This window comes from Hirundo rustica, chromosome 18, assembly GCF_015227805.2.
Source record: "Hirundo rustica isolate bHirRus1 chromosome 18, bHirRus1.pri.v3, whole genome shotgun sequence".
Classification (NCBI taxonomy): Eukaryota; Metazoa; Chordata; class Aves; order Passeriformes; family Hirundinidae; genus Hirundo; species Hirundo rustica.
In genome coordinates, this window is record NC_053467.1 from 953,113 (window position 1) to 974,352 (window position 21,240).

The 21,240-nt window shown below is 58.8% G+C and overlaps 1 protein-coding gene across 1 annotated transcript; it reads left to right on the forward strand.

Annotated features, from left to right (window-relative positions):
• Positions 1 to 6,723: 6,723 nt before the first annotated feature.
• On the forward strand, positions 6,724 to 7,380 carry RNF222 (ring finger protein 222). Its single transcript, XM_040081956.1, has one exon. It carries the CDS (start codon positions 6,748 to 6,750, stop codon positions 7,378 to 7,380), a length of 633 nt encoding a protein of 210 aa, XP_039937890.1. The 5' UTR covers positions 6,724 to 6,747.
• The last annotated feature ends 13,860 nt before the right edge of the window (positions 7,381 to 21,240 follow it).

The window sequence follows — 21,240 nt, forward strand, 5'->3', positions numbered from 1 at the left end:
CATTAGCGGCAGCACAATGCGGCTCCTGCTGCATCCCCCACCAAAAAAAAAAGCCCTCCAGGAAAGGCCGGGGAGAGACAGGGATCCCAGCGGAAGGGGGGCTCTCCCTGGGGCGCTGGGAATCGGCTGGGGGTGTCCCACAGTCCGTGTGTGGGTGGGAGGATTTGAGGGCAGGGTGGCTTTGTGCTGGTGCAGAGACCCGAGGATGAGACAGGGTGGGTGTGGGGGATCGGTTTTGGGCTGGGAGTTACGGATCCAGACGTGGGGCCCTTCAAGGAGCAGGCACACTGGGGGTTACCTCGGAGTGGCACCGGTGAAGGTTCGGTGAACTGTCCCCTCTTGTCTCCGAGCCCTCAAAACCGCCTTGTTTCCCCGTTAGGCACTCGGGATTCCCACCGCGGCCGCTCCATCCCGTGGGAGCCGGCATCCCGGCGGGCTGGGAGCGGGAATGCACGGGAGGGGCAGCCCGGGGACAGGGGAGGGGACACGGGCCAGGTGGTGCCACTGCCACATCCTCAGGGAGCTCCTCAGCCTCTCGGGGGGCTGCGCTGGGGCCGCCCCCAGACTCACTCGAGGCAGCTCCGGGGTGATTTTGGGGAGGGAAAGCACCTTTGGTGAGGAATAACCGGAGAAGGAGCCCCCGGAGACTGGAGCTGCCCTTCCAGGCACGGGAATCCCCAGGGAGCGTGGGGCTGTGCGGCTCTGCACGGCGGGATGGGAAAATTCCCGGTATTCGGGGTCAGAATAAGAGTCGGGGTCATCCCCGGCAGCAGCAGCCAGGCAGGGGCAGGGCAGGGCAGGGCTGTGACACCGCTCTGACAGCGCAGCAGAGACCAGAGCAGGGTTTGGGGGCACACCCAGCTGTTCCTTGGCGTGGGATAAGCATTCACCCCGTGGAATGGCAGGAGCAAGAGCAGGTCCCACGGACGCCAGCTGCTGGGGACCGTCACCTCCTCACCTCGGCGCTCCCGGACTTTGCTTCCGTGCTCCCCGCGCTGTTTTCGGGTGCCAGAGCGCATCCGAGAGCACCATCTCCTGGGCACCATGGAAATCATCGAGCAGGAGCTGAAGGGAGGAGCTTTCCTTGTGCATTTTGGGCTGCCTCGGCTAAAGGGGCAGCCGGGTGGTAACCTTAAAGAGAGTTAAAAGCGCCCCATCTTACCTGGTTTCTCTGTCTTAGCAGTTAGAGCTCACGCCCCGTAAGTCTGTAAATAAATAAAATATAATAAACAAACAAATTCAAACTCGAAATCTACATCTCCATGTCTTAATCCTAACCCTAGAAAGAAAGAAAGAAAGAAAGAAAAAAACAAAAACCAAAACCAAAACAAAACCAAACCAACCAACCAACCAAACAAAACCCCCAACAAACCAAAAAAACCAAACCCAAGAAAAATACCCAGAACTGTAACAGTTGTTGGTGTCCATCCTGCCAGGTGCCTGAGGAGCAGGATGGGTACCCCCAGAAGGAACAAACGCTGATTTTCCCACTCTGATTCAAGCAAAGCGAGCGTGGGGGAAGGTGAATAAGCTCGAGTTCCTTTTGAAAATCCTGGATTCCCGTGAGGTTGTCCAACTTTTCCATCTGCTTGAGTTTATTTTGACAGCATGGAAGTGGATGTAACCCAGGGCCCAGCACTCTTGGACCCTCCACCAGCACAGTGCAGCCCTGGAAAATCAATTTTGCTCCACTGAGCTTCTTCCCTGGGTGGGAATATCTCCCTGGGCTGGGATCAAACATGGATTTACCCTTTCCTGCCCTCACCTCCTTCCCAGGACTCGCTGCGTTTGAGCTGGGGCTGGGAAGGGTGGGAGGAGATTGAGCTGAGCAGGAACTCCTATAAAACCTCAGGTTTGCAGGTTGAACACGGCCAGGGGAAAAGCTGAGGGGCTTTGGGTGTGAGCTGGGAGGGGTGGGGCAGGCACCAGGCACCCCCAGAGGGACGGGAAAGGGTGCAAAGGTGCCATGGATCCAGCGTGGGAAGGGTGGAGCGTCCCTTCTCCTCTGCCGGCAGCGCTGCCCTGCTCTGGGACACCCTGGGGCCGCTGGGCAGGGACACAGCCCACCAGAGCCACCCTTCCGTGGGGCACTCAGGGCTCTGGGGCAGGAGAACACAGACACGGGCACGGCTCTGGTGCAGGAGAACACAACACGGGCATGGCTCTGGGGCAGGAGAACACAGACACAGGCACGGCTCTGGGGCAGGAGAACATGGAACAGGGGCACGGCTCTGGGGCAGGAGAACATGGAACAGGGGCATGGCTCTGGGGCAGGAGAACATGGAACAGGGGCATGGCTCTGGGGCAGAACATGACACAGGCATGGCTCTGGGGCAGGAGAACATGGACACAGGCATGGCTCTGGGGCAGGAGAACATGGAACAGGGGCATGGCTCTGGGGCAGGAGAACATGGAACAGGGGCATGGCTCTGGGGCAGGAGAACACGGACACGGGCACGGCTCTGGGGCAGGAGAACATGGACACGGGCACGGCTCTGGGGCAGGAGAACATGGACACGGGCATGGCTCTGGTGCAGGAGAACATGGAACAGGGGCATGGCTCTGGGGCAGGAGAACATGGACACGGGCATGGCTCTGGGGCAGGAGAACATGGACACAGGCATGGCTCTGGTGCAGGAGAACATGGAACAGGGGCATGGCTCTGGGGCAGGAGAACATGGACACAGGCATGGCTCTGGGGCAGGAGAACACGGACATGGGCACGGCTCTGGGGCAGGAGAACATGGACACGGGGACGGCTCTGGGGCAGGAGAACATGGACACGAGCTTGGCGAGCCCTCAGCAGCTTTTGGCGATCGAGCGCTCGTTTACACAATTCCCAAGGCACAATCCTCACCCAGCCCAGCCCGCATGGCAAAGCTGCCGCCAAAATTCCAGCTGGGATTTTCTCCCCAGGGTCCCAGACCTAGCTGAATGCGGGGATGTAGGACACTGAAACATCCCTGATTCATCATCCAGGATCCAGGGATTTGCAGCGTGGATTTGACATGGAAATATCGAGACCTGTAGTGATTTTTTAGCCTGGCACCAGCTCAGATGTGGAGCAACCTTGTGGCTTTGAACGAGCTGTGAAAATAAACACTTCCACATAACTCATTGTCCCTCCTCCACACCCGGCCAAGGGAAAGTTTGGGTGCTGCTGTGGAACTCCAGGGCTGTCCCTGCACCCTCCTGTCCTTGCCAAAGGCTGCAGAGCTCTTCCCAGCTGCTGCTGGGGTTGCAGGGAAGGGACCTTGGTCACCCCAAACTCTCTGGAGAGGGCTGTGTCCTCCTCTGGCTCAGAAATGTCCTTTGGTCACTGGCAGCCACTGACCTCAGCACAGAGAAAGTCTCATTTGTGGTCTCTGGAGAGGAGCTGAGCCTGGAGCCGCTTTCCTGCTGGGATCAAAGGATCCTGGAGCCTGAGGGCACTGAACCATGAGCTGGACTTGTTAAAACCTAGGGAGAGAAAATGCAGGCAGTGTTTAGGGACTTGCTTTGCCCTGAAGTTGGATTCTTGTCCTGAGGGCACTGTCAGACTCAGCCTTGTCCCCCAGTGAAGGTTCTGCTGCTGGAAGTGAGGGAAAGGCACTGAGGAGAGCCGGGCCTGGGGAAGACTGAAACTGCTGACAGAGCCGGGGCTCGGATATGCCCAAATCCCTTTGATTTTGGTGTGGTCCGAGCAACAAAGGGAGGCAGACTCGTTTTTCCAGCGCCTATGAATAGAGCCGTGAGCTCATCGTTCCCAACCGCGGGGAGCATTCAAAGAATGGGAAACAGGAATTTCCACCCCACCTGGGCGCAGGCAGGGAGCGGACTGGGGCTGGGGAGAAGCTTGGCTGCCCCAAATCTCTGCTCTGGCTGGCCCAGATCACTCACTGGAGATCTGTGTGGGTGCAGGCAGCCCTGGCACGGCCAGCAGCCTCCAGAGGGAGCGGGACATGGGGATGGCTGTCTGTCCCAGCAGGGAGCAGGGCATGGGGATGTTTGTCTGTCCCAGCAGGGCATGGGGATGTCTGTCTGTCCCAGCAGGGCATGGGGATGTCTGTCTGTCCCAGCAGGGCATGGGGATGTCTGTCTGTCCCAGCAGGGCATGGGGATGTCTGTCTGTCCCAGCAGGGCATGGGGATGTCTGTCTGTCCTAGCAGGGCATGGGGATGTCTGTCTGTCCCAGCAGGGCATGGGGATGTTTGTCTGTCCCAGCAGGGCATGGGGATGTCTGTCTGTCCCAGCAGGGCATGGGGATGTCTGTCCTAGCAGGGCATGGGGATGTCTGTCTGTCCCAGCAGGGCATGGGGATGGCTGTCTGTCCCAGCAGGGCATGGGGATGGCTGTCTGTCCTAGCAAGGAGCAGGACATGGGGATGTCTGTGCCAGCAGGACATGAGGCTCTCTGTCTGTCCCAGCAGGACACGGGGCTGTCTGTCTGTCCCAGCAGGGCATGGGGATGGCTGTCTGTCCTAGCAGGGAGCAGGGGATGGGGATGTCCAGCAGGACACGGGGATGTCTGTCTGTCCCAGCAGGACACAGGGCTGTCTGTCTGTCCCAGCAGGCAAGGTGCAGCCCCAGCCCCTCACAACCTCCCTGGAGAGGTTTCACCTGCATTTTCGGATCCTCTCAGCAGAACCGGGATAACAAGTGAAGCAGCCCGACCCCCCGAGCCTGGGAGGTGAGCAAGGTCCGGGTGTGCTCAGGGTGTCCCTGCAGAGATCCAGGGATCCAGAGCTGGAGAGGGCACCGGGGTGCCCCGCTGGGGCTGCACCCACACTTCTCCTTCCAGAAACCAGCGCTGTGCTGCAAGCCCTGCACCCACGGGTGCCGATACTGCTGCCCACGCCCAGCCCTGCCCGGGGCACCGCAGCGCCTTTCCCTGGGCTTTGGGTGCCAGGGGTCATCTCCTCTTCCCCCTGTCCCACACAGCCCTGGGGACCTTCCTGGGGCTGGGAGGGGCTGGGGGGGAGAAGGAGAGGGGCGAGGGCAGGGTGAGGGGTGGGCAGGGCAGGTGAGGAGCGCAGCCCCGCTGCAGGAGCCGCTGCAGGACGTGCAGCTCCCCCAGCCCTGCGGCTCCAGAGGGTCCCAGCATCCCCACGGCGAGCCCGGGGACACGGCGGAGGGCAGGACGGTGCCTGCCGTCCCTGCCCACCACGCCTGACGCCAGCTCCTCGCCCACTCCCTGCCCAAGCGGGCCAGTGGGAGCCCTTTAAAACCCGAACGGGTTCCTCCGCATTCACTCTGCGGGAGCTGTCCTTGCCCTGTCCCTGTCCCTGCCCTGTCCCTGCCCTGTCCCCGCTCCAGCCTTCCCCTCCTCAGACGCAGCCGGCACCTGCAGCCCCAAAGGTGTCCCGGTGTCCCGAAGGTGTCCCGGTGTCCCGAAGGTGTCCCGGTGTCCCGGAGCTGTCCCGGTGTCCCGAAGGTGTCCCGGTGTCCCGAAGCTGTCCCGGTGCTCTCCCGTGCATGGAGGGGCAGCTGCCCTGGGGCCCTAGAGCAGGTAAGGGGATTTTGGGGCACGGGGGAGCTCGGGCGGAGGTGAGCAGCAGTCCCTGATCCCTGCTAAAGCACGGCAGGAGTTGGATGTGTCCTGGTGCCTGGGGAGGGGGCGGCTCGTGGTGTCCTTGCCGGGGCAGGGGTGACAGGAGGAGGGGACCACAGGGCATGGCAGAACCTCCAGACGGGCTGGGAGGGTGTCCATGGCGCAGTCACACGTGAGAACAAGGGCGCAGCCTGGGTGGGGTCTGGAAACGCCATCAGGGCTGGAAAAACCTGCGGCTTTGATGAAGGTCTGGTTCCTGGGCTGGTCTGAGAGAGCTGAGCTGAGCATCCCTCTCTCTTCTCTTCTCCGGCCTCTCCCTTGGTGCCCGGGGAGATGCAGGGCAGAGCTTCAGCCCCATCTGGGGCTCAGGGCACCTCACACTGCTCCTGGAGCCAGGGCTGGGCTGGCTCTGCCTCCCCTCCTCTCTGACTAACCCTGACTCGGGCGGGCACCAGCTGCAGCCTGAGCAGGGACACAGCCTGGAGATGCCACGGCATGGACACCAGCATGGAGTGGCCACCAGCATGGACTGGCCACCACCTTGGCAAGGCCACCAGCATGGACTGGTCACCACCTTGGCATGGCCACCAGCATGGACTGGCCACCAGCATGGACTGGCCACCACCTTGGCATGGCCACCACCTTGGCATGGCCACCACCTTGGCATGGCCACCAGCATGGCCTGGCCACCACCTTGGCCTGGCCACCAGCATGGCCTGGAAGGAGCCCGGTGGGGGTGTTTGCTGCCTGCCCTGGCTGTGTCACCTCCCTGTGCCTCCCGCCTGCCGCACCGGCCTGGCTGCTCCGAGCTGCCCCTCTGAGCTCTCTGGGACGGGAGCATCTCCCTGTCCTGGGTGGGTTCCGTGCTGGGACGGGCACTCCCAGCTCCCGGCCGAGCACGGAGGCACTCGTGACACGATCTGTGCCTGGGGTGACGCAGCCTGCACCGGGAATTCAGCAGACACGGGGCTCAGCCCTCTGCCCCGGTGCCTTTGGAGCCGGGGATTCTCACCCTGGAGCTGGGATGCTCCCCAGGTTTGACCTGCTGAGGGTGCTCAGGCGCCCCATGTGAGGGGTGAAGGGCAGTGCCGAGAGAGCAGGGAGGAGCAGGAGGAGAGCTGAGGAGATGCACGGTGCTAAGCGCTGCCACCAGACCCCGATTAACCCCTCGTGCCTCTCCCCGGCAGCCGGGGAGCTCCCGCGGCCACCACAGCGGCGATGTCCGAGACCTCCTCCAGCAAGGAGGGTCCCCCGGCCGAGTGCCCCGTGTGCTACGAGAAATTCCAGCCCCTGGAGGCCACGCACCGGCGGCTCAGCTGCGGCCACACCTTCTGCCACGACTGCCTGGTGAAGTGCCTGCTGTCGGCCAAGCTGGACGGGCACGTCCAGAGCAGCATCATCTGCCCCGTGTGCCGCTACGTCACCTTCCTCAGCGAGAAGAAGGCTCTGCGGCCGCCCGGCGCCAACCCCCGGACGCTGGAGATGCCCCTGTCGCCGTCCTCCTTGTCCCACCCGGCCAAAAGCCAGGCCACCAACACGCTGGTTGTGCCCAGCCACTTCGTGCTGCCCGTGCAGAGCCTGGGGCGCTGCTCCCGGGGGCTCCCGGGGGTGCTGGCACGGGAAGCTCACGTCTTCGTCATCAGCGACCAGGGCATGCCGCTGGTGGCCGCGGACTGCGGCCCGCTGGCCGGGAGGAGCAGGGAGGACGCGGCCAGCTCGGTGTCATCGGGCCCGGCCCTGGGGCTGCAGTGCTGCCAGTCCCCCATGGCTCTGGCCGTGATGCTGGTGCTGACCGTGGCCATGCTGGCGGCCGTGCTGCCCTGGCTGCTGCTGGTCAGGAGGGACCTGTAGCGCGTTTGGGGTCGGCTGGGGCACCAGAGCGGTGTCACCGCGCCTGGGACACGGCTGGGGCTGGAGCCTCTCTCTGAGGGCTCCTGGAGAAAGCCCGGGAGCGGCTCTGGGTGAAGCTCTCTCATCTGGCCAAGGGCTGAATGGAACTTTCAGACATTCCTGCGGATCTCCAGGTGTCACAGCGTCACTGGTGGCATTTTCTGTCCTTTTTGGTTAAAATATGGCAGGCCAAACCCCGCTGGGGTTTTTGTGGAGAGGATCCTCCTGCAGCCTGTGACAGACCCTGCAGGGCCTGAGGGGCCGTGCCACTCCTGCCCAGCTCTGGCTGTGGCACCGGGCACAGCCTGGGGCTCTGGGGGTCAAGGCTGCCAGGCTGTGGGAATGCTGGAGGTCCCCAGGCTCCCAGGATCGTCAGAATTGTGGTGATGCAGCCAGCCTGGAGCAGAAACTCACAGCTTCCATCCCAGGGATGACTCTGACTGCTGGGCACGAGGGCAGTGAAACCAGAGCGTGGAGAGAGCGGTGCTGGCGCTGCTGAGCTCCCCTTCCCCTCTGCCAGCCTCCCTGGGGTGCCCTGGGGCGGGAAGGGAGGCCAGCTCATCCCACAGGCAGTCCCAGCCGTGCCCTCCCTCCCCTCTCTCTGAGCTCCCCAGGGTGGTGGCTCCTCCTTCTGTCACAGCATCGCCCTGCCCAGGGCACCCGGGGACAGGGGCTGGGAGCAAACCCGAGTTGAAGGGGGCAGATTTGGGATCCCACCCTGCTGTCCTGGCCAGAGCCCTGTGGCAGAGTGACATTTCCTTGTCCCTGAGGTCTCACAGCTCATTTTCACCCGTGCCAAACAAGCTGGGCACTGCTCAACCCCCCCAAGCCTCCTGGCTTTGCCCTCTTTGGGACTGGTCCCACCTGAGGGGACCCCAGCGTCAGCCCCCAGCCCAGGGCCTGCTTTGGGAGGGCAGCGGGCAGCAGGGGGGCACAGCTGGGATTTGGGAAGCTCTGAACCTGCTCTCCAGGGAAGGAAAAAATGGATTGCTGTACACGTGCCCCTGCTGGTGCGGGTGTCACCATGGCGTGGGGTGTGTCCTCAGCCCAGTGTGCACCCTCATCACCTTTGTCCCCCTGACCCTGACCCAGTCCCTGTAGGTGCTGCTCTCACTCTGTCACCTGGGAATGCGTCACTTCATGGGCACCCCACTGTGAAGAGGACATCCTCACTGTCACCTCAAGGTGAGCAGGACATCCTCACTGTCACCTCAAGGTGAGCAGGACATCCTCACTGCCACCCCAATGTGAGCAGGACATCCTCACTGCCACCCCAATGTGAGCAGGATGTCCCTCACTGTCACCTCAAGGTGAGCAGGACGTCCTCATTGCCACCCCAGTGTGAGCAGGATGTCCTCACTGCCACCCCAATGTGAGCAGGACATCTTCACTGCCACCCCAATGTGAGCAGGACATCTTCACTGTCACCTCAAGGTGAGCAGGACATCCTCACTGCCACCCCAGTGTGAGCAGGACATCCTCACTGCCACCCCAGTGTGAGCAGGATGTCCCTCACTGTCACCTCAAGGTGAGCAGGACACCCTCACTGCCACCCCAGTGTGAGCAGGACATCCTCACTGTCACCCCAATGTGAGCAGGACATCCTCACTGTCACCTCAAGGTGAGCAGGGCGTCCTCACTGCCACCCCAGTGTGAGCAGGACATCCTCACTGCCACCCCAATGTGAGCAGGACATCTTCACTGCCACCCCAATGTGAGCAGGACATCTTCACTGTCACCTCAAGGTGAGCAGGACATCCTCACTGCCACCCCAGTGTGAGCAGGACACCCTCACTGTCACCCCAATATGAGCAGGACATCCTCACTGTCACCTCAAGGTGAGCAGGGCGTCCTCACTGCCACCCCAGTGTGAGCAGGATGTCCCTCACTGTCACCTCAAGGTGAGCAGGGCACCCTCACTGTCCCCCAGGGGAGGTGACAGTGGGGCACAGGGCTGGCACAGGGCTGGCACAGGGCTCCCACGCTCCCAAGGGAGGGACAAACAGGGCCAGCAGTGCCACCGAGGTGGCTTTGGGAGCACACAGAACTCTTCAGGGTAACAAATAAAGACAACGTGGGGCTGGGAAGGGGGAGCAGTGTGGGGCAGAGGAGCTGATGGTGTCCCCCGCCATCCCTGGGGTCACAGCTGGGGACACTGCCCTGCTGCTCCCTGAGATGTTCCCCCAGCCCTGTCCCAGCGTCCCCACGACCCCGAGCCCGGTGTGCAGCCCTGGGAAAAGCGCCCGAGGCGCAGCTGGGATGGAAACGCCGTTTCACAAGAAACCCTGACCCCATCGCGTCCACGCCTCGTTATTTAATGACGAACCCCATCATTAGTCTGTCTGGGCAATTAATGCCGGGTGCCAGGGCACCACCCCCTTGGCACAGGGCTGCCGGGAGGTGGCACAGGGTGGCTGCAGCCCTGGGGGGATTTGGGGAGGCGGTGGGCACCGGGAAGAGCTGCGGCGGCACACGGGGAGGGCTTGGGGATGTCCTGTGCTGTGTCGGGGCCGCGCTCAGCACCAGGGGAAGGGGACAGAGGCCGGCAGGGAGGGACATCCCTGGCCCCGGAGGACAGGAGGCTGTTTTCCACAGGGTGGCACTGCTTGGCCAGGGATGGCGGGACAGCCGCAGAGCCCCCAGCCCCGGGTGGGCGAGGGCCAGGCGGCAGGGACAGGAGATACCCCGGGAAATGCTGTGCCGAGGATGCGGTCCCTGCTCCAGGGGTGGCGTTTCCTGCGCCCGTGGCAGCTCCTGGTGCCCAGGGCCACTGTCCCCATGTCCTCGCTGTCCCCACCCCAGCTCCAGGCCTTGGGGCTCACAGGGAGGGCTCCCCCAGGGAATGTGCCCGCTGTTTGAGGCTGGAATCCGCCTGGATGTGGGAAAGCCGCTCCCAGATCCTCCCTCTGCAGATGGACAAACTGCTCTGAAGCCGTTTGAGGGCTGGTGAAGCAGAGCCAGACCCTTCTGAGCCCTTTTCTGCTGATGTCCTGCGGGAGATGTTTGGGTCTCCCTGCTCCTCCTCTCCCCTTCCCATCGCTGAGGAGGGCTGGGAAGGGGATGAGCTCCCATCCCCTCTCCCAGGTGACACTGGAGCCTTGTCCTGTGACAGTTCTGGCTTCTTTTTCTGCCAAGGTCGGTCATACACAGGAGTCCCAATTCCATGTTCGGACTTGGTGTCCAGCACCTCTTACCCCCATTACAGGCTCAGGAGCCGGGAGCTCTGCAGCACCCCAATTAACAAGGTGCAGAGTGGAGCACCTCTCTATCTCCACAAGGCCTTTTCAAGGACAGTCTGCCCAACTGGGAAATGCCAGCTAAATTATTTTTACCTTAAACCCAAGAACTAACCACTTGAAATCTGCAGTGCGGACTTTATTAACCAGTTACAGAAAACCGCCCAAACCCACGACGAAGAGAGAAGATGAAAAAAAGAAGAGCCAGCCTCCACCCCAAAGTCTCCACCTTGCCACAGATAGATTACTATATACAAATAACTAAACTTCCAGCTCCCAGAGTTCCAACAGTGCCCTGCCCGGTGTCCAGGCTGTGGTCAGCAGCAGCCAGGGGTCACCCAAGGCCGTGGCCAGTGCAGTGCCCGGGCCAGGAGAGCCCATTAGGGCAATTATTGCCTAAAGCGAGTGTGAGTGGCTCTCCTGCAGCTGGGGAGGGCCAGGGCTGCGCACACGGATCTCAGCTAATGGCGCTGGCGTGGCTGCAGGGCCGGGAACACTCCCTGCAGGCGGGGAGCGCTCCCTGCCCTGGGCTGCTGCAGGAGCAGGGTGAAAAGCTGGCCTCCATCTCTTCCAAGTGCTGATAACAGGCAATCTGTAAGTTCACACATGAAGCTGCTCCAGAATGAGAAGTTCCTCTAACACAACAATCCATTCTGAGGGAGATAAATAAATACACTTGTAATAACAAGGGATGTGTCCCATGAGAATCAGGAAAGAAAATATGTAAACAATCCCAGAATGGATAGATTTGACGGACTAGTAAAATGCCTTTTACTAACCAATAGGATGTTTAACAAGAAGCTTTTAACTGATTAGAAATTGCCCTGGAGGTTTGTAAAAACTGCATAAAAGACAACGCGGGGCCGTAATAAAGAGAAGCTTTCTGTACTTTTATGGTGTCACTCTTTGTGTCGTGACCATCCCTACAACAGGCTGGGGCTCCCGCGGGTGCTGGGACACCCCCGGGTGTCCCCTGCCACCTCCGTCCCTTCCTCTGCCCAAAGCCGGGCTCTGTGCAAGCCCAGCCGTGCCCCTGCTCTGCGGCACACAGCTAAAACCTCAGCAAACCCCGCCTTGCTCAGCTGAATTAGCACTTACCCTGCTAAGTTCCCACGAGAAAGAATTATAAGAATGAGAATCAGTCTGTGTAACAATTTTTCTTGTGACAAAAATAGAATGCACCTGCAAAAACTGGAAGTCCATCCCGTGTGAATCTGCGAAGAAAACATGTAAAATATCCAGAAATGGGGAGGTTTGATGGACGTGCAAAATGCCATTTACGGAGCAGTGAACTGAGTCTCAGTGGATCAACCAATTGGATTTAATACGGTGCCTTCTGTTATCCCTATAAAAATATGAGCTACGCATATTTATTAAGATGCAGAAAGATTTATCTAAATCTTCGTATAACATATAAAGATTTAGATAATAAATAATAAAAATAAATATAAATAGTAATAAAATATATTGTATTCTTTTCTATTATATTACATTATATTATATTCGTATTAAAATACATGATACAACATGTATTATATATTATGTAGTACATAGTATGTATTATGTATTATATAGTATATAGTATATATTATATATAAAAATAGATAAGATTATATAAACCTTACATAACGATTTAGATAAGATTTAATAAAGATTCGGTTTTTTTCATGAACAAAACAAGTGTCCTGCCTATCTCGGCAGGATAATATAATATATATTGTATATTGAATGTTACATATTGCATATTACATATTACATATTACATATTACATATTACATATTACATATTACACACTATATACTATATACTATACACTATATACTATATACTATATACTATATACTATATACTATATACTATATACTATATACTATATACTATCTACTATCTACTATCTACTATATACTGTATACTATATACTATATACTATATATAAACCACTATACTATCTTATATGACAATTTAGCTAAGATTTAATACAGATTCAGCTTTTTTCGTGAACAAAACAAGTGTCCTGCCCATCTCTGCAGTGGCCGCTCCTCCCTGGGCTGGTCTCGGCTGGGCTGTGGCTGCTCCGTCGGAATCCTGGCCGGTGCCAGCGTGTGCCGTTGCCCTGGCTGGGGCGGGCGGTGCCCTCCCACACCCCAGGTCTCCGCAGGATGGCAGCGGGCTCTGAGCCCAGCAGGCGCTGTGTAACGCACCATTAGCGGCAGGAGGTGGCATTTCATGGCACGGGGATGGGAGGAGTGGGAATTGTGCGGGCGCAGGAGTGCTCGCCGGGCAGGCAGGGCTGCAGGCTCCATTAGGGATCGGCCCCAGGGAGCCCCGGCTCCATCAGGCAGAGCTGGCCATGAATAATTGAGCAGGAGGCTCCTGCGAGCTGCCTGCCCTGCCCTGCCCTGCCCTGCAGCCAGCCCGCACAGCCACCCGCAGCTGGGGCTGGGCCGGTGGGGGACAGGGCAGGAGGGGACACTCACCTGCCTGTCCCCACCCCTGGGGCTCCCCTGCCAAGATCCCTTGGCTCCATCTCCAGCAGACATTCAGATTCCCTTTTCTGCTGCCCACCCTCTTCCACTGTCCACCTTTTTCCATTCCCACTCTTTTCCATTGCCCACTCTTTTCTTCTCCCTATCCTTTCCCATTCCCACCCTTTCCCATTCCCACCCTTTCTCATTCCCACCCTTTCCCATTCCCACCCTTTCCCACAGTCCAGTCCGTGGGTGGCCTCTCCTGGGGCACTGCAGGACAGGGGGTTTCTGTGCCTGAGGGGCTCCGCCGCTGTCCCCGCTGTGACAGCAGTGCCACGGCAGGGCTGGCGCAGCTGGAGGAGATCCCTGAGCCATCAGGGACCATGGGGACAGGAGCGGGGCTGGAGCTGTCCCTCGGAGCCGGGCTGATTTCTGTCCCTGTGGCTGCTGGCCACGGACAAAGCTGAGGAGCAGAGGAGGGTGGGGCCATCCCTGCCCTCCGCAGCATTCCCTGGGTCACTTCAGCATTCCCTGGGTCACTTCAGCACCCTGGGTCACATCCTGGACAGACTCTAGGCTTCCCTGTGTCATCCTTACAGATCCTTTTTGTCAAAAATTCAGCGATCTACCGTGGAAAAAACCTCTGGAATATCACCGGAGGTGCCTTCACTCTTCTTCCAGTAACGGCTGGCAAAGAGCAGCGAATGCATTTTCTGGGAAGAGCTCCTTTTGAGCAGGTTTTGCCTTAACCGATGTCCCATTTCCCAACAGGAAACTGAGCCCGGAGAGCGTTTTCCTTGTCTCCGGGGTGATTAATCCGCTGGCTGATGGCAGATCTCCCCTGGGCAGACCTGTGCCCCACCAGGGCTGTGTGCCCCTGACCAGCCCTTCCTGCCGGGCTGAAGCCAAGCAGGGTCTGGAACACCCCGGGAGTGCCCGAGGGAGGGATTCAGGGTTCGGAGAGAAGCTGAGGTACATTCCTGTGGTCTAGGGAAGCCTGGGGTCACTTTGCTTACCTTTAAGGTGTGGAGGCTCCTCGGAAACCCTCCTTGGGTGCCCCAGGGGTTGGAGCTGGCAGCCCCCGGCACAGCCCACCCAGGACAATCCCAGGTGGCTGCTGCGGTGCCTGGGACCTTCAGGGAATCCTCGTGGTGGCATCTCCTCGGGGACAGCTGATGACAGGGGCTGCTGGAGTGAGACCTCACCTCCATCCTGCAGGACCCTGCCCGATGGAAGGGTTTGGGGCAAGGTTTTGTCCCCTGTGGCCAGCCCAGCTCCCATCCCTGCTGTGGCTGCCCCGAGTGACAGCAGCTGCTGGCCCCAGGACAATGAGCCGGCCCGGAGCGCCGAGTGCGGAGTGCGGAGCTGTCCCTGCTGAATCCCACCCCAAATCGGCCCTCGGGGGCACCTCCAGGGCTGGGCAGGGTGAAATCCCAGCTCCGAGCCCATCCCTGCGGCTCGGCTGGGCTGGAACCAGCTGGGACCGGGGCTGCGGTGGGGACCGGACATCCCCAGCTCCGGGGTGGGTTCTGCTGTGCACGGAGAGCGGGGATGGCTGCGGGAGGCCGGGAGAACCAGTTCCTCCAGGATGTACAAATCCTGCTTGTCCCGCACCCCAGCGCCCGGCTGCAGGGGAGCCCCAGGGGGCTGGGGGAGTTTGGGGTGCCCTGTCAGGTCAGAGGGTGCCGGTCCCTCTGCAAACCCCCCGGGCAAGGCTGGGGTGAGCAAAGGTGGCCCTGGAGGCAGCAGGGGCAGCCCTGCGTTTGCACGGACGCTTCATTTGCTGAAATCCCTGGCTGCAGGCTGTGTCCCTCCTGCGTGTGTGGATGTGGCTGGCAGGCTGCCCTGGGCAGAGGGCACTGCTGCAGAGATAACACACTGCTCATCTGGCTGATAAGGCTCCCGATCTCCTGACACCGGCTTCCAGAGCCTTAGGAACCAGCGAAAACCTTGGGAATCCTTGGCATGATTTTGTATTTGGAAAGAATTCATTCATGTCCTACTGCCTCATTGATTGCAAATGCAGCAGAGCCAACAGAGCCTGTATTTTATAAAAATTATTTAAAAAAATATTTTTTTTCCTTGCACTGGAGGGGTCTCTCCATGTTGCCAGGGAGGAGCTGATGATGCTGATGTTTGTCACTGGTGGTCTGACTCTGATTTATCCCACCAGTGCTACCCCAGCTTCCAGCTCTCATCCTCCCCTGTGCACGAGCTGCTCCTCCACGGAGCCACTGCAGCCAGAGGTTCCTGTTCACCTCACCGCCCCTGCCAGGGCACAAACAGACCTGGGCAGGAAGGCAGCAACTTCACTGAAACAGTCCCAGGGAAGTGGCACCAAACCAGTGTCCCCAGGACAGAGCAAACCCCAGGCACAGGCTCTGCCCTGCACCCCTGGACCTGCTCACCGTGCTTGGGGACATCCCTTGGGGACATTTCTCAGGGTGACACTCTCTGGTGGATGCTCTGGGGAACTGGAGGAGGTCTCTGTCCTGTCCAGGACAGGACTGGGGCACAAACTCACCACTCTTTCAAACTGAAGTCATTTTCGTGCTTTGAGGCTGTGGGTCCTGCCCAGCACTGCTGTGGGGGTGAGCAGGGAGCTTTCCTCCCACGGCTGGAGGACAGAGAGCCACAGGGAGCTCCAGATCCCTCCTCTGATGCCAGCCCTCATCACCCCATGCCCCAGGAACTGGAGGGAGAGGAGAGCTGCTGGTTCCCCCCGAACAGTTCCCACACTGCACAGCTCCCCCAAACCCCACTGCCCTTGCTGTGGGGCAAAGTGCTAAAACCAGGGACAGCAAGGACACCAAAGGCCTGATGTCACCTGTAAAGCCCTGCCTGTCCCAGGCTGTGCTCGGGTGAGTGTCAGTCCCCGAGTGCCAGCACTGTCCTGCCAGCTGCTCTGCAGAGAACCAAACTCCACCTCAGAGGCAGATCCTCCAGGACGGGAAATCACAATGGAATGAATCCTGGCGAGGTTCGAAACAGCCGAGAGAGGTGCCTGCAGAGTAAAGTGCTGAACAACCTCTTGGCTGTTATATAATTGAGAGGTGTTATTTTTGATAGGTGTTATATATTTGAGAGGTGTGGTATATTTGATGTGTGGTATATTTGAGAGGTGTTATATGTTTGAGAGGTGTGATAGATTTGATGTGTGGTATATATGAGAGGTGTAATATATTTGATGTGTGGTAGATTTGATGTGTGGTAGATTTGATGTGTGGTAGATTTGATGTGTGGTGTATTTGAGAGGTGTTATATATTTGAGAGGTGTGATATATTTGATGTGTGGTATATTTGAGAGGTGTGATATATTTGATGTGTGGTATATTTGAGAGGTGTGGTAGATTTGATGTGTGGTATATTTGAGAGGTGTGATAGATTTGAGAGGTGTTATATATTTGAGAGGTGTGATATATTTGATGTGTGGTATATTTGAGAGGTGTGATATATTTGATGTGTGGTAGATTTGATGTGTGGTAGATTTGATGTGTGGTGTATTTGAGAGGTGTGATAGATTTGAGAGGTGTTATATATTTGAGAGGTGTGATATATTTGATGTGTGGTATATTTGAGAGGTGTGATATATTTGATGTGTGCTATATTTGAGAGGTGTGATATATTTGATGTGTGGTATATTTGAGAGGTGTGATATATTTGATGTGGTATATTTGAGAGGTGTGATATATTTGATGTGTGGTATATTTGAGAGGTGTGATACATTTGATGTGTGGTATACTTGAGAGGTGTGGCAGATTTGATAGTGGTATAAATGCTTCCATCCTACACTGGTGTCTTCATGGTCAGCTGAACTCAGCCTCAGGAGCACAGGAGGATGGAGATGTGGGACGCAAGGATTCCTCCACTCCTCTTCTCTGCTGTCTCCCGAGGTTTGGATTTGGGCTGAGCCAGGGCTCTGTCCCCGTGCTGAGCCACCCCTGGTTCGGCAGCTGCAGCACTGAATCCTCTCCTGGCCTTTGCAGCTCTGCCCAGCTCCAGTAGCTCCTTGGACTGAGGTTTTCTGAGCACTTCCTGAAATGCCCTTAGAGAGCACCAGGGACCTTGGGTGGAACACACCTGACACCTCCAGCAGCTGCATTTTGCTCCGGGAATCTTCCGTCCTGCCTGATTTTGTTGTCTGTCTCTCCCATCAGTGCACAGAGCAGGTCCCAGCCCGGGCACCCGGCTGTGCCTGGGGCTGTGTGTGCAGGGCTGAGCCCTGCTGGGCCGTCCCAGCCCGCAGGGAGGGTGCCAGAGCTGTCAGCTGGTCCCTGTGGGTCCGTGTCCCCCGGTCAGGACGGCGGGAAGAGGCTCTGCTGCCGGCAGCCTGCTGGTGCTGGGCCCTGTGAGCCAGCAGCGGGCAGGGGAGCAGTGCAAAGGGATTGCAGAGGGTGCAGAGGGGGTGTCCATCCTTCAGGGGCCCCCTGAGTGGCCGTGCCAGTGTCCCCAGCGCAGCAGAGTGGCACAGCTCCTTCTGTGCTCCCGGTGCTGCTTGTGCACGGGCGGCACAGCTGAGTCCTGGTGTGGAGCTGCTCCTCTTCATCTGCTCACTCCTGACAGCCACTCCTGTCCTTTCCTCTCTCCCTGTAAACAGAGAGTGAAAGGAAAGGTGAAGGGTTGAAAAAAACCCTGATAATAGCTAAGAAATTGAAGTTCTCTTCAAGGAAGAGCTGTGGAATCAAAACACTGGGACTCAGGAGTGGGTTTCCTGCATTTCCCACCAGCCAGATCCCAGACAGGAGCACCCGCACCTGGGTGCAAAAAAATCGCCCAGGGATGTTCAGGATCAGCCCAGCTCAAGGTACAAGTGAGGCTGGTAACATCTGGGCACAGGTGGAGGATTTTTCCCTCCCTGGAAGATCCATGAGCAAACCCCTGCACTGCTGGGGCTGATATTCCCCCTGGTGCCTGTCCCGGTGCCCAGTGAGGGATCCACAGGGGCAAAGAGTGGGAAGGAGCCCAAACTGCTGAGAGCAGGTCTGAGTCACAAGGTGGGGGGACTACTGGAGTCACCCCACAGCATTTTGGGGTTTCCAGCACAGTGTGAACTGGAGGCTGCTGAGTTTTGTGCCACGGGTGGCACTGGGGTGACTGGGGGAGCACAGACTGGTCAGGGAGCAGAGGGAGCTGCTGGTTCCCAGTGCCCACGTGGGCTCTGTGCCAAGCCCCAGGATCTGGAAAAAAACCCAGCGTGGAGCAAACAGACCAAGCACAAAACCGCAGGAACCCAGAGGGAAAGATAAACCCTTGAGTCAATATCTCACTGGGCCAGTGCTCCCGGTGCTCCCGGTGCTCCCGGTGCCCCCAGTGTGCCCAGTGCCCCCAGTGCTCCCGGTGCTCCTGGTGCCCCCAGTGCTCCCAGTGCTCCCAGTGTGCCCAGTGCTCCCGGTGCCCCCAGTGCCCCCAGTGCTCCCGGTGCTCCCAGTGCTCCCAGTGCTCCCAGTGCTCCCAGTGCTCCCAGTGCCCCCAGTGCTCCCAGTGCTCCCAGTGCTCCCGGTGCTCCCAGTGCTCCCAGTGTGCCCAGTGTTCCCAGTGTGCCCAGTGCTCCCGGTGCTCCCAGTGCTCCCAGTGCTCCCGGTGCTCCCAGTGCCCCCAGTGCTCCCGGTGCTCCCAGTGCTCCCAGTGCCCCCAGTGCTCCTGGTGCTCCCGGTGCTCCCGGTGCTCCGGTGCTCCCAGTGTGCCCAGTGCTCCCAGTGCTCCCAGTGCCCCCAGTGCTCCCGGTGCCCCCAGTGCTCCCGGTGCTCCTGGTGCTCCTGGTGCTCCCAGTGCCCCCAGTGCTCCCGGTGCTCCCAGTGCTCCCAGTGCTCCCAGTGCTCCCGGTGCTCCCAGTGCTCCCGGTGCTCCCCGTGCTCCCGGTGCTCCCGGTGCTCCCAGTGCCCCCAGTGCTCCCGGTGCTCCCAGCACTGAGGGACAGGGGCCCACTGGGGCTGTCAGGAGGGGGCTCTGCCCCAGCCTGAGGGATTTGGGGACAGCGGAAGAGGGAAGGAGCTGAGTCCCTGGGATGGAAAGGACACTGGAGCCCATCAGAGCTGGCGCGGGGCTGTGCAGGGTCGTGGGGGCAGGAGGAACCTCCCGGTCCCTGCCCTGAGCACACACGGCTGGGAGCTTTCCCCCCTCTCTCTGGGTGCTCCGGGTGCTGCTGCCTGGGCACGAGGGACGTTGAAGCCACCACGTCCTGCCTGTCCCCGTGTCACTCTGAGCCAGCCCGCAGGAGGAGGAGGAGGGTGCTGAAGGCGCCTTGCAGGCGGATTTTTGTGTGTTTGGCTTTGGTTTGTGCTGGGGAAGGGCCCGGGGGAGCTGGGTGACTCTCACAGGGCACGGGTGACCAGATCTGAGAGGGGAAAAGGTGAAAGCAGGGGGACCCGAGATGCCGGCTCCTATTTCCCAGGGTGTGGTGGTGCCCTGGGAGACTCTGCTCTTCCACGGCCCTGGGTGCAGCCTCCTGAGCATCCCGGGAGATCCCGGCACAGGGCTGCCAGCACTTTTCCGTGCGGGAATCACCCTCCGCCCCTCACCATCCCCAAACCATCCCCTGTGCACCGACGAGGAGCACGGGACCATGCAGTCCCGGGTGCTGGCAGCGGCTTTGTCCCCCAAAATCTCCGTTCGGGAGTGTCTGCGCAGCATCCCGGGAGGCGGGAGGGACCCGCGGGGACGGCTGCGTTCCCTGGATGCTGTCCCCAAGCGCCACACCCCGGCACGCTCCCGGCGAGGGACAGAGCAGAGGGACAAAGCCCTGCGCCGGGTTTTACAGGCTCAGCGCCGGCAATTAAAAATCCCCGAGCAAATAAAGGAGGGTGTGGGCAGCCGCTGCCCTTCCTTCTCTGCGGCTGCGGGATGCGGCTGGTGCTTGTCCCGGGTTCTTATCCTGAGGCACATCAAGGAAACTCCTGAAGGACCAAGTCCTAAGGGTACGGGGGTTAAAAAACAGCCTGAGCCTTGGTGAGGGCAAAGCTGAGCTCACGGCCTGGGCGTCCTGGGCTGTAAAACTGGCCTGGCTGAGTGCAGGGCTGTAAAACGCCGTGACCCACACGGCAGCGTCTGCTCCCAGGGCAGCAAAACCCCGACTCTGTCTCTCGTGGCCGCTGCCAGCAAGAGAGGAAATCAAGGGGAAAAAAAAATAATAAAAAAGAATCTCACTGGTTGTGAGAGGTTTTCTAGAGAACCATGCAAGGCTTTGTCCACGCTGTGAGTCCCAGATGTCACTGACAATGACACTGGCAATGACACGGCAATGATACTGGCAATGTGACTGGCAATGACAGAGCAATGACACGGCAATGTCACTGCCAATGACACTGCCAATGACACTGCCAATGACATTGCCAATGACACTGGCAATGACAGGGCAATGACATGGCAATGACACTGGCAATGTGACTGGCAATGACACGGCAATGACACTGGCAATGACACTGACAATGACACTGGCAACGTGACTGGCAATGACACGGCAATGGCACTGCAATGACACTGCCAATGACACTGGCAATGACACTGGCAATGACACTGGCAATGACAGAGCAATGACACGGCAATGTCACTGACAATGACACGGCAATGACACTGGCAATGACAAGGCAATGGCACTGGCAATGACACTGGCAATGACACTGGCAATGTGACTGGCAATGACAGAGCAATGACACAGCAGTGTCACTGACAATGACACTGGCAATGGCACTGCAACGACACTGCCAATGACACTGGCAATGACACTGCCAATGACACTGGCAATGACATTGCCAATGACACGGCAATGACACTGGCAATGACACGGCAATGGCACTGCAACGACACTGCCAATGACACGCAATGTCACTGGCAATGACACTGGCAATGTGACTGGCAATGACAGAGCAATGACACGGCAATGACACTGGCAATAACACTGGCAATGACATTGCCAATGACACTGCCAATGGCACTGGCAATGACAGAGCAATGACACGGCAATGACACTGGCAATAACACTGGCAATGACATTGCCAATGACACTGCCAATGACACTGCCAATGACACGGCAATGTCACTGGCAATGACAGGGCAATGACAGGGCAATGACACTGCCAATGACACTGGCAATGGCACTGGCAATGACACTGGCAATGAC